The following is a 13199-nucleotide window of genomic DNA, read 5'->3' as shown; positions in this document are numbered from 1 at the left end:
GGCCTTCAGGGAGATGGATTGATACAGTGGCTGCGATGATGGGCTCAAGTATAGCAGGGATTGTGGGGCTGGCGCGGGATCAGGCAGTGTTTCATTCTGCTGTGCATGGGGTCGCTATGAGTCAGAAATGACTCGACGGCACTTAACAACAACAACAATAACATAAACAACAATACACAGAAGCTGCACAAACAAAGAAAAGCAAACTCACTGCCATCAAGTTGGATCCAACTCACAGAGAGGTCTCTACCCCTCTTTTGGGTTTCCAAGGTGGTATCTCTATGGAAGTAGATCACCCAATCTTTTTTCAGATTTGAGGAGTGGCTGGTAGGTTTGAACCACCAGCCTTCTGGTTAACAGTCAAGTGCTTTAGGCACTATGCCACCAGAGCTCCTACAGGAGATGCAACTGCATGTCATATCCTGAACCAAAAACAAATAAATAAATAAATAATAAGCTGACTGCTGCTTCACATTATTTTAGAAAAAAATAGAATTTTTTAGATACTATTTTATGAAATTGCTTTTTAAATCAGTTATGAGAGAGAATAGAAAGAAATATGTAATTGTACTGTCTTGCATAGTGCCAAAGACACTTGACTGCTAACCAGAAGGTTGGTGGTTCAAATCCACCAGCCACTCCTCGGAAGGAAGGTTGGGCAATCTACTTCCATAGAGATACTGCCTTGGAAACCCAAGGAGGGGTTGCTATGAGTCGGAATCAACTCAACGGCACATAACAGCAACAACGACATATCATTACCTACATGCTGCTATTGTTATGTGCCATCAAGTTGATTCCAACTCATGTTGTTGTTAGGTGCCATAGAGTCAGGTCTGAGTCACAGTGATCCTACGTACAGCAGAACAACTAACTGCCCAGTCCTGTGTCAGCCTCACAATCCTTGCTATATCTGAGCACATTGTTGAAGCCACTGTTGTCAATCCAGTTCTTTGAGGGCCTTCCCTCTTTCGTTGACCCTCTACTTTACCAAGCATGATATCCTTCTCCAGGGAATGGTCCCTTCTGACAACATGACCAAAGGAGGTAAGATATAGTCTGGCCATTCTCACTTCCAAGGAGCACTCCAGTTGCATTTAGTCCAGACAGATTTGTTAGTTCTTCTGACAGTCCATGTCACTTTCAATATGCTTTGCCAACACAACTCAAAAGCATCAACTCTTCTTCAATTTTCCATATTCATTATCCAGCTGTCACATGCCTATGAGATAATTGAAAACACCGTGGCTTGGGTTTGTTGTTGTTAGGTGTTGTTGAGTTGAGTTGGCTCCAACTCATAATGGTCCCACGTACAGCAAAACAAAACACTGCCCAGTCCTGTGCCACCCTCACAATCTTTGCTATACCCGAGGCCATCATTTCAGCCACTGTGACAATCCATCTCATTGAAGGCCTTCCCCTTTTTTGTTGACCCTCCATTTTACCAAGCATGATATCCTTCTCCAGGGAATGGTCTCTTCTGACATGACTGAAGTAGGTGAGATGAAGTCTAGCCATTCTCGCTTCCAAGGAGCACTCCAGCTGCACTTCTTCCACAACAGCTCTGTTAGTTCTTCTGGCAGACCATGGTACTTTTCAATATTCTTCACCAACACCACAACTCAACAGCATCAACTCTTCTTCAGTCTTCCTTATTTATTGTCCAGCTTTCACATGCATATGAGGCAATTGAAAATACCATGGCTTGGGTGAAGTGCACCTGGATCTTCAAAGAGATATCTTTGCTTTTCAGCACTTTAAAGAGGTCTTTTGCAGCAGATTTGGCCAGTGCAATATGTCACCTGATGTCTTGACTACTGCTTCCATTGGTGTTGGTTGTGGAACCATGTAATATGAAATCTTTGACAACTTCAGTCTTTTCTCCATTTACCGTGCTGCTGCTTATTGACCTTATAGAACAGAGTAAAACTTCCCCCATGGGGTTTTCTGGGCTGTAATCTCTACAGAAGCAGCTTTCTAGGTCTTTTCTCTCACAGGGTGGCAGGTGAGTATGAACCACTGGCCTTTTGATTAGCATCCAAGCATTTAACCATATTCATTGTGCCACCAGAGTTCCTACATAGTTACATTTACTGGGATTGATTTTTGTATGTGTAGATTTGAATTATTGTCTGGTGTTATTTTCTTTCATTCTGAAGAACTTCTTTTCATAAGGCAATCCTGCTTCACAATGAATTATCTCCATTTTTGTTTATCTGGGTAGGTCTTTATTTTGTCAAGATAGCTTTCTGTATATAAGATTATTGGTTGACAGGGTTTTTTTGTTTTTGTTTTTAATAGCACTTTGAATATGCCATGTCATTCCACTACCCTCTGGTCTCAATTGTTTCTGATAAGAAGTTAGCTGTTAATCTTATTGTTATTTCCTTGTACATGATGAGTCATTTTCCTCTTGCTGTTTTCAATAATTTTTTTTTTTTTTTTTGCTTTCAACATTTTGATTATAATGTATCTGGGTGTGGATCTTTTTGCATTTTATTCTACTTGGAGTTTATTGAGCTTTTTGGATATATACATTGGTATTTTTCATAACATTTTGGGGAAGTTTTCAACCATTATTTCTGCAAATATCTTTTCTGTCCCTTTCTCACTCCCTACTCTTTCTGGTACTCCCATTATGTATATGTTGATGCATTTAATGATACTCACATTTCTCTAGGACTCTATTTTTCTTCTTTTTTCTTCAGATTGCATAACCTTTACTGACCTAGCTTCAAGTTTGCAGATTCTTTCTTCTGCCAACTCAAATCTACTGCTGAGTCCCTCATTTTATTTGCTCTTAAGATGGGGCAGTCATAGGCATGCACACCATCTTCCAGACCACCAGGATGAGTGATTCTATTTTTAGGCCTGGAGACTTCCTGGCAGTCCTCTCTGGGTCAGAGTACCTTATTATTTGGCCAGAATTTTGTCAGAGGTTAGCTTAAGCCCTTTGACCCAATGAGCCTTTGGCATTTTGCTGATGGATCTGTGCGTGGCTCAGGGAAGCTCCTGAATGGGCTCAGCCTAGCATGTACACAATCTCCCAGACCTCCAGGGATGAGTGTGATCCCAGAGGGCCATTCTTGGCTGTCTCTTTTCCTGGTTCTCTCTGTTAAACTTCTGGATGGAAATTTACTACTAATACTATGGAGCTACTAGTCCCCTCTCGATTGCTGGCCACCAAGATATTTATTTATTTATTTATTTGATTTAGATCATTCCTCTAGACATGAACTTCTTCAGGCTCCATTCCAAAGAAAGCTAGTCTTCTACAGGTAAACTCTCCTGTGGTCAGCTCGTCCCTCTGGGAAGAACGCCTACATCACTGTGCCATAGCTAGGTTGTTCTATGAGTGGGTTCTTGGGGGTGGGAGCCCCAGATCATCTCATCTTGCCCCTTCCAGTGTGGAACATCTCCCTACAAGTAAGCCCAGACCAGGGCAATTATTGACTTGTCGCACCTGGGACAGAGCCTACTATTGGGTGCTGAGTGGAGTGGGGGACCTAGGTTCTCAGACATGATTGCCTAGAATAGCATTCCCACAGCACAGAGATGCTGCCAACCTGCCCTTCCCAGGGTTAAACCATTAGCCTTAGACTAGGAGCTGAGGGAAGAGGAAGCCCCATCTTCTTGGCCAACACTACCCAGCGTAGAGCACTTAGAGTTACCAGCACATAGAGTGGGGGAGTAGCGGATGGGAGTCTGTTGTGGCTCAAACACCACAACTCCCTCTATTCTTTCCAAAACAGTGAATTTTCTTGACTACATGTTTCTCCACTTGCCACATACCCACAGGACAATTTCCAAAGACTTTAAATTGTGGGGTTTTTTTTTTGTTGTTGTTGTTTGTTTTGTTTTGTTTACAATTTTACCAGTTAAATGGCTGCTTTTCTGAGGAAAGCATCCACTATCTTCTTCATACTATCATTCTGGAAGTTCCACCTGTTTACATATTTATGAGTTAGAAGGAGCTTCAGCTTATAGAAAAAAAAAAATCTTATCATTTTGCTTTTCCCTCCTTCTGGCTGGGACCAGCGTCTTCCCTCACATCCTTACTTACAGGTGAAATAACCAATATGAAGACCCAAGTCTCTCCCTCTCTCCACGGAGCAGCAGAAATGGGAAGCCAGAGGAGAGGCTCTAGACATTCACGCAGTGAAAGACCTGGCATTGGTATGGCATCAGAGAGCACATGGGAATGAATTCTCTGTGAGGGAGGTGGCTGATGCCAGGAAAAGCGAAAAATGGGAGGGAAAACGGGCAGAAGGGAAGCAGGCAGCAGGGATGGGAGTATCACATGGGTTTCTCCACAAATGTGGATAGGGCAAGGGGTGGGTTGGTTCAACTAGAGGCCCAAAGCCTGGAATCCTCTCCCATATGTAAATGGGCCCCTGTAGATGCTCATTCAATGGTATTTTACTTCTCTCTTCTCTTCCCTCAAAATACACTGCTTTCTCCAATCTCTCTCTTTGGGGAGACATGGTTTATTTAATTCAGAGAGTAGAAACAGAGAGAGTGCAAGAGAGAGAACCAAGCCCAACAGGGCCATCAGACTCAAACTAAGATGTCTGTCCCCTGCTCCCGGCCTTCCTTAGTCCTGATCTCCTCCATGGGCCAAAGGCTCTTTTCCAGTTGTCCCAGGGACACCTTCTCTCAGGGGACAGTGTTGTAGACCCTGTAGTCATCCTTCTGGGTGATGTGCAGCTTCCAGGGGAAAAGACGTTTCTGGGAGGGGAGGCCTCGAGCCCTCTTCACCATGAGCCTCACATCCTCATCCGATAGCAGCCGAACCAGATCCCCCTCTGTGTCCCGGTAATTCAGGGCGATGTCCTCCTTCTGGAACTCCCGCCTGGGTGGGAAGGCCAGTGAGGCAGAGTTAGCCAAAGGTCAAGAGGAAAAGCCCGGGGACCTGGCCCTAAGTGTGGTGGCAGAGAGTGGGGGCAGGGGGAGTTCTGAGGCCTGGAACTAAAATCAGAGACAATCACAGCTTGACACAGGCATTAGAATTGGAGCAGACCAAGTCCCATTGTGCAGAAGGGAAACTGAGGCCTAAAGGAGAAAAGGCACTTTCACAATAAATTAGCAGGATAGCCTGCAATGTCTTGTGCATAAATATGCTGAAGAGTTAAGGAATGTCATAGGGCAGGAAGAGTGAGTTTGACTGCATCCTTATAGACTGGAACACTATAAAGCCCCTGATAAATATTAGGGAGCTCTGGTGGTGTAGTGGGTAAGGTATTTGGCTGCCAACCAGAAGGTAAGCAGTTCAAGCCCACCAGCTGCTCCAGGGTTAGGAAGATGAGGCAACCTACTTCCATAAAGATTTACAGCCTTGGAAACCCAGTGGGGGTCACTATGAGTCGGAATCGACTCGACGGCAGTTGGTTTGGTTTGAGAGATAACTGTGTGCAGGTCCTGAGGAGCATAATTTTAAGGTCTGTAATTTTCTCATGTGGGGCACAGGAAGATGGGCATTCTTATACTGGCTGGAAAGAGTAAAATTCAATCCAGTCTTCCTATAGGTAAGTTGGCAAATGGATCAGAAGCCTGACCTACAAATTCCACTTCTGGAAACATTCCCCTAAGGAAATAATCAGACAAGTCACCAAATTTGTGAACAAAGATGGTCAGTCATCATAGCATTATTTATTTAAAAAAAAAAAAAAGAAAACCAGTTGCACCCAGTTGACTCTGACATGGCGACCTCATGTATGTCAGAGCTGAACTGGGCTCCACAGGGTTTCCAACAGCTGATTTTTTGGAAGGAGATCACCAGCCATTTCTTCCGAGATGTCCCTAGGCAGACTTACCTCCAACCTTTTTATCAGCAGCTGAGCATGTTAATCATTAACCACGCAGTGACCCCAGCATTGTTTAGAGTACAAGCATTATAGACATCCAACTTACACACAACACCATAGCTATGACCCTCTGTAAAGCCTATCATATTAAAAATTCCAGGTACAGATTAATGAGTCATAACTAGAAACAGGTGCTACTCTGTGATGCACATTGAAACACAATAATTATTATTATTGTATTGTGATGTTAAAGATATTTCACTGTAGCTAGAAGTATTTCTTTGCTTTTTATGCATAGAAAGATATACTATGTGTTATATACTAAGACAAATATTTGACTGACATTAGATATGAACCACAAATAATTGTTTCAATTTACTTACAAATTCAATTTAAAGACAGATTTACGAATGGAACTTGTTCTTAATCTGGGGACTGTCTATAGTGAAAAAAAAAAAAAAAAAGGAAGCTAGCTTAAGTAGCCAACAAAGAGGATGACTGCATTAATTTCAGTAAAGCCACCAACTGGTGCCCAGCAGCCAATTAAAGTAATGTCTGTATGTGCACCCTGAACAAGTCTGAATAGACACCAGATAATAAAATGAGTAAAAAGGTGGGATGATCTCACTTCTTCATTCATACCCTTCTGTGATTGCTGACTTTTTTTTTTTATAATGAGTAGGTATTACTCTTATAGTCAGAAATGGAGCAATGCGTCTTCTGCTTTGTTAAATAACAGTCCAATAATGAACTGGATCTTGAGAGGTGGTGAGTCCCCTGCTGGCTGAGGGTCCAAGTCTAAGGTTCTCAGCATGAGAGACTTTGGCTCTGGCTGCAAATCTCCACTCACTAATGGGGTGAGTGGAGCTAAGCCCCCTTACCTCTTCTCAGCTCCATGGCTCCTGTCTAACGGGGACCATGAAACCTACCCAGGAGGACTGGAGTGTGGATGAAACAAGAACGCAAAACACCTCAACCAAAAAAACCCAAGCCTGCCACCGTCGCGTCGATGCTGACTCACGGGTGGCACAAATGATCTGTGCTCTACTGCTGACCTAAAAGCTGGCGGTCAAACCCACCCAGCGGTGCTGCCGAAGAACGGCCTGGCGATCTGCTTTCGTAAAGAAAACCCTGTGGAGCAGTTCTGCTCTGTAACACAAGGGGGCGCCAGGCCAAACACCTTAATAAATCGCATCTCTCCCTCCGCTCTCCTCTCCCCCAGGGTATCTGACCCCTCTGGTTCTGCCCCCAGCCCCAGCCCTCTCACCTCATGAGATCCATCAGGTCTTTAAACAATGGAGTGCTGCTGAGGTCTTCCTCCACCGCGATGTCCCTAAGGGGGCAACGGGCAGGGGTGAGAGGGCATCAGGTTGGAATCAGGCTGGGCCCTGACGTCTTGTGATAGTGCTGTGGGTCACCTGGAGGGCAATGAGAGCCACTGCAGGCTTGGAAGTGGGAGGAACAAAATGAGATTGGGTTTGGGTCTCGGAGTCTGTGTGGAGTGGTGGGGGGCTAGGGGGATGGGCAGAGGCTGGGATGGGCAAGGAGGCTGCAGCAGCTCCTCCTTCCCAGCAGCCCACCCACTTGATGGTGCTGATCGTGTCTTCATAGTAGTAGCAGCGCAGCCAGTTGGTGAGGTCGTCTTCCTCAGGGAAGTCCTTGATGATTTTCACAAAGGACAGTGGGAAGATGCCTGTGGTTCCCCGGACAGTGCCCTAAGGAGGACGAGAAGAGACCACCCCCTTGGCATGTGAAGGGGCAGTAGGGTCACACCTCGGAGCGCCTGGTCCTTTTGCAATGTTGGGAAAAGGCAGATGAAGTTGGGGTCCCCTGATGTAGAGTGAGGAGAAGTGGTCAAGTTCACAAGTGGTTCACCCCAAGAATTGCATTTCTGTTAGGAAATGGATCAAGGCCTGAATGGATTTGGAAAACTGCATTCATCTCACGCATTCACTCACTCACTCACTCATCCATTCAACAATGCCTGTGTGAGAGCCTGTGTGGCAGGCGCGGGGCACACAGCAAAGACAGAAGTCCCAGGCAGATCCATGAACTGTACAGTGAGTCCGAGGGGTGGGCATAGAGGAGGAGAACTGGGCAGGGGAGAAGCAGAGTGAGGCAAGGGGAGGCCTGTTGGCGATTCCCACTCAGCCATTCGTTCCACACATACCACAGCCCCTCCTCTGGACCAAGCAGCCCGAATCCCCTTCCCCAGCCTAGACCTCTCTCCGACCTCCAACCAAGACCCAGCCCCGCTTGTGCTTTGGGCACATTTTCTCGTAATCCTCACAGTCACCCTAAGGGAGAAGTAGTGTTTACTCCCCATTGTACAGAAGTACAAACTGAGGTGCAAAGCATTCCCCTTTCTGCTCCCTTAGCCCTCTCCTTAACCAGTATGCTGCTATACATAGTGTTGTTGTTGTTACATGCCATCAAGTCGGCCCCGACTCATAGCGACCCCTCCTTAGGTTTCCGAGGCAGTATCACTATGGAAGTAGGATTGCCCAACCTTCCTTCCGAGGAGTGGCTGGTGGGTTTGAACCGCCAGCCCTCTGGTGAGCAGTCAAGTGCCTTAGGCACTGTGCTACCAGAGCTCCTGATATATATAGTACTTCCCCCAAAACAGGAAGGCAGCGAACATTTTCCGTTTCTGGATACCACTCTAAGAGCTGCTGAGTTCCTGAAACAGAGATAGAGGGTGGGTCAAACCTACCCATAGTACTTTGCTCCCCTCTAGTCCTCTACACCAAGGATCCCCCTGACCCTCCTCCTGGTGGTCCCAGGGCCTCTGGGGGCTGGCCCTGCCTGGGGCTTTGCCCCAGAAAGAAATCTTGTTAACAAGAATTTACCCCAAGGTTTGGTTGTAGAGAGTAGATAAACAAATGGGAACGGTTTGGCAACATACAGGCACAAATGTGTATCTTCCTCTCCACTCCCTTTCCAAGTCTCAGCTTCCTCATCCATAATGTGGGGGCAACGATTCCTGTCTCCACGGTGGCTGTGAGAACCCCGTGTGGAGATCAACGGGACATGCCCAGAGGAGCAATTGTGGCTGAGTTTTTTTTAGCATTTTCGCTAAAGTCAGCCAAGGCTGACACCCAGCCTGGGCCTCCCACACGGTGACAACCTATCTCCATTAACTGAGTCAATAGAGAGCCATTCTATGGACCACGAGTGCTGGGACAACGCAGCGACCAGGACAGGCACCAGCTTTGGAGGATGCCTGGTGGAGGGTTTCATCTCCCTGCCCCAAAGGGCCACATGGGGCCAGACATCATGCAGCCGGCGCCCCCTTCAGGTCAAATCCTGCACTTGCACCCCCTCAGTTAACCCTTATGGAAACCCTGTGAAGAAACGGTCAGTGTTATCTCTGTTTACAGGAAAGGAAACCAGAGCTGAGTAAGCTTCCAGGGTCACAAAACTAATTCAAAGCAGAGCAAGGATGGAGCCAGACAGGCCGACTCCAGAGCTCACACTCTTAAGTACTGTCTTTTATTATTATTGTTGTTGTTGTTGTGATTTGGGTAAAAGTTAAGTACTATCGTTTTTACTGCTGCCTTCAAGATACATAATGTTACCCCCACGTTAAAGCACGTTCTCAACAGGGAGTGAATGTCTGGAGACATATTTGATTCATAAGCCTGGGGGAGGGGGTGTGTTGTTACTGGCATCTAGTGGATAGAGATTGGGGACACTGCTAAACATCCGACAATGCACAAGACAGGCCCCTAACAACGAGGAATTATCCAGCCCCAAGTGTCCACAGTGCCAAGGTGGAAAAACTCTTAGGAACCAAGACGTTAGACTCAGTAGGTTAACTGACTTGCCTGGCACCCTGTTTTGGGGCGTTAGAATCGAAGGCAGGTGTGTCAGCTCTGGTGTCTTCTGCTCTCACCACATGCCATCCCTCAGTTTCCCACTCCCACCCCCACCTTGTGCCTCCAGTACTATCTCTTCCCTGAAGTCTTCGCAGCCATCCTTGGCCCCTCCACCCCCTCACCTCCAGCCAGTCCTTGTTGATCCGACTGAGAAGGAAGATGATGTCTCCGGCTTTGAAATTCAGCTCCAGTTTGCTGTTCCCAGTGAAGTCAAACAGGGCCTGGGAGGGAGGAAGGGAAGGAACCATTTTATAGATGAAGAAACTGAGGCTCAGTGAGGATGAGGGACTTACTGAGGCCACCACATTTGTTTAGTGGTGGAGCTGGGATTTGAACCCAGGTCTCCCTGACTGCAGAATGGTGCTCTTTTCAAGCCTGGTAGGATGAGCGTGGAGAAGGAATGGCAACTCTTTGGACTGTGCACCTTCCCTGGTCCCCCCTCCTCCCTGCAGCCACCAGCCTCCCTGGGGGCCTCCATAATCCCCAGCTCCTCTCTACAGGGGCACTGGCCACACTCATTTTGAGTTGAGCCTTTGTAAGTCTGTGTCGCCGGGGACTGTGGGTTCCTTGGAGGAGCCCTGCGAAAGCTTGCTGCATGAATGGATGAACAGACATCTTCTCCCCGCCTCTTTGCAACGTTCCCTCTACTGAGCTGGGGTGGGTGGGGGAAGCCTCAGAGGGAGAGGTTGAGCCCTTTGCCCCTCACTAGCAACCAGCAGCATCCTAGGCACGTAGCTGGGCCCAGCACGGAGGGACTAACGGTTGACCAGCGAGCAGAGGCTGTGGGCTGAAGGTGGGAGGTCAGGAGGCTTGGACTGGGCCTGGTACCTCTGCTCGCGGAGCTGCCACACGGTCGAAGCCTGGGCCTTGCGGGGAGATGCTCTTGCTGTGGAGAGAAAAGAGGGGTGTGTCAGCCCACCTGACTCTCTCAGGGCCTGACCCCCAGGGGAAACCCTCACGGCGGCGGGGGGAGGCAGGGGAGGGGAGATGCTAAAAACTCAGCCACAATTGCTCTTCTGGCCATGTCACACATCTCCACACAGAGTTCTCACAGCCACGTGGAGACGGGAATTGTTATCCCCATTTTACAGATAAAGAAGACTTGGAAAAGGGATGGGAGGAGGATTATGTATGTCTTTTGTGTCTGTAACTTGCCAAACTGTTCCCACTTGGTTTTCTGCTCCCTGCAACCAACCTTAGAGGTAAACATCACTATTCTAGGTCTTCCGCTGAGCAAACAGAGGCCGTGGTGGAGGCGGCTGGGACTTGCTCAAGGCCCCACAGCTGCCCTGGGGATCAGAGCTATGTCTGCTTTTGATGTCAAAGCCTGTGGGGCCTTGGCCACTTCAGAGGCCAGGCCCAGGGAATGCCCACAAATGTTTGCTGGAGGAAGGAGAGGGGCAGGCTGGGAGGGAGGTCAGGGACTCAGGAATACTCTTCCCTGCTCTTTCTGGAATTTTGAGCAGCAGAAACCAAAAACCAAACCCACTGCCATCAAGTGGAATGAGTTTCCAAGCTGTTCAACGTCCTTCCACAGAGCTGCTGGTGGGTTTGAACCACCAACCTCTGGTTAGCACTCGAATGCCTTAGGAACTGCACCACCACAGCTACACTTTTCGGCTCCTGGGATTTTCGGTGTTTCCTGCATCAGCTTGTGTTAAGCACGCAGGCACGCAGGGGGTTCTTTGGAGGGACACTGCACAGCGTCCCCTGGAGGCCAGTGTGATATAGCAGGGGCCAAGCTGCTCAAGGAACAAAAACAAACCCGGGACTCTCTATTCCATAGATGGCGGGACTCCTTCCTCCTCTCCCTGCCCCCACCCTCTCCAGCACCCAGATCCCTGAGGCCGTCCCCGGGGCTGCTGTGGACCAAGCCCTTCCTGGGTAAAGTCTCAGCACCTGTCCTCCAGCTCTTACTGTCACACACATCAAAACGCGCCTCTCTCTGCCCCTCCAGGCCTCGCTCTGGATTTCCAAGCTCAACCGTCTTGTTCGGGGATACAATGGATCTGGTATCCTCCTCTCCTTCCAGGGGACAGAGCTACTTTTCCATGGGGGGCCTCACTGAAATAACGAGGCTCAGGGCTCAGGCGCTGCGGAGAGCGGACTGACATACTCACACTTTCCGGGTACGCGGGCGGAGCCGGCGGAGAGCCTGGGGCACCTGCTCAGAGTCGTAGGGCGACTGATAAAAAAAGATCCGGACATCCTCGTCCATCAGCACCCAGACTGGCAGGCTGAGCAGGCTCTGCGTTTGGGTGAGAGGGTAGGGCGGAGTGGGGGGGGGTCCAGCAGAAAGACGTGGACATACCAGCCTCCTTCGCCTTGGTCTCCCTCTCCCTACCAAGGCACTGTTGGGTGCCACACCACAAACAGGATATGCATTTTTAAAATCTCAACACATTTCACAAACTTTGCCCCTGGGTGCAAGATCAGGAGGTGAACAAGTGGCTTGAGCAGTTCCTTTGGACAAGACACAGAGGTGTCCAGAAATAACCATGATGTATGTGAGGACAGGCAGTGGGGCCCGGTGAGGCTGGACAGGGGACCATGTGTCTCACATGTGTTACCTCACACCCTCACAATGACCCTATGAGTTAGGGTCAGAGAGGTGCAGGGGCTTGTCCAAGGCTACACAGCTGGTCAGTACCAGAGCAAGGGGCATCCAGAGCTGTCTCTTGTCAAAGTTTATATCTTAGCTCAAGATGGTCTGGCAGTGGAGCAAGGGTCCCACAGATAACTCAAATTAACAACAGTTGGTGGTATTATGGCTTAAAAAGTGCTTCCTGACATTTCATCTCACATCGCAGTTGAGGAAACACTCTCAGAAAGGCTAAGTGTCTTGCCCAGGGCAGCAGAGCTAGGAAGGGGTGGGGTGGGCACTGGGTCTCTGGACTCCTCACTTTCCTGTACTGGTCACTCCTGACGGACACACCCCTCACCAGGCAATAGCCTGGATTTTCATCCATTCATAGGCCTTGGAAATTGAAGATTTCTACCAACTTCTGCAGTCTGAAACTGACCAAACATGCAATCTACATGTGTTGATTGTCACTGGTGACTGGAATGCAAAAGTTGGAAACAAAGAAGAGTTGCTGGTACCTGGAAAATATGGCCTTGGTGATAGAAATAATGCTGGAGATCACATGATAGAACTTTGCAAGACCAACGACTTATTCATTGCAAATACCTTTTTTCAACATAAACAGTGACTATACACGTGCACTTCACCAGATGGAGTACACAGGAATCAGAGTGACTACATCTGTGGCAAGAGAAAATGGAAAAGCTCAGTATCTTCAGCCAAAACAAGGCCAGCAGCTGACTGTGGAACAGACCATCAACTGCTCATATGCAAGTTCAAGATGAAATTAAAGACAATTAAAACAAGTCCACAAGAGCCAAAATATGGTCTTGAATATATCCCTCCTGAATTTAGAGACCATCTAAAGAATAGATTTGATACATTGAACACTAATGACCGAAAACCAGAATTGTGGGATGACATTAAGAATAT

General features: G+C 47.9%; 1 protein-coding gene across 1 annotated transcript in view; it reads right to left on the bottom strand.

The window, feature by feature from the left end:
* Window positions 1–4656: 4656 nt before the first annotated feature.
* Window positions 4657–13199, bottom strand: part of NCF4 (neutrophil cytosolic factor 4) — a 19684-nt gene continuing 11141 nt past the window's right edge. Inside the window, exons 5-10 of the mRNA XM_007941625.2 lie at window positions 11803–11930; window positions 10511–10568; window positions 9805–9903; window positions 7389–7519; window positions 7072–7137; window positions 4657–4852 (exon numbers count right to left, since the gene is read on the bottom strand). Coding sequence (XP_007939816.2) covers window positions 4657–4852; window positions 7072–7137; window positions 7389–7519; window positions 9805–9903; window positions 10511–10568; window positions 11803–11930 — 678 coding nt within the window. The remainder of the gene's footprint in view (window positions 4853–7071; window positions 7138–7388; window positions 7520–9804; window positions 9904–10510; window positions 10569–11802; window positions 11931–13199) is intronic.

Source organism: Orycteropus afer, unplaced genomic scaffold (genome assembly GCF_000298275.1).
Source record: "Orycteropus afer afer isolate SDZICR_OR568_19922 unplaced genomic scaffold, OryAfe1.0 scaffold00083, whole genome shotgun sequence".
NCBI lineage: Eukaryota > Metazoa > Chordata > Mammalia > Tubulidentata > Orycteropodidae > Orycteropus > Orycteropus afer.
The sequence above is the reverse complement of the archived record's forward strand: the minus strand, read 5'-3'. Positions and strand labels throughout refer to the sequence as shown.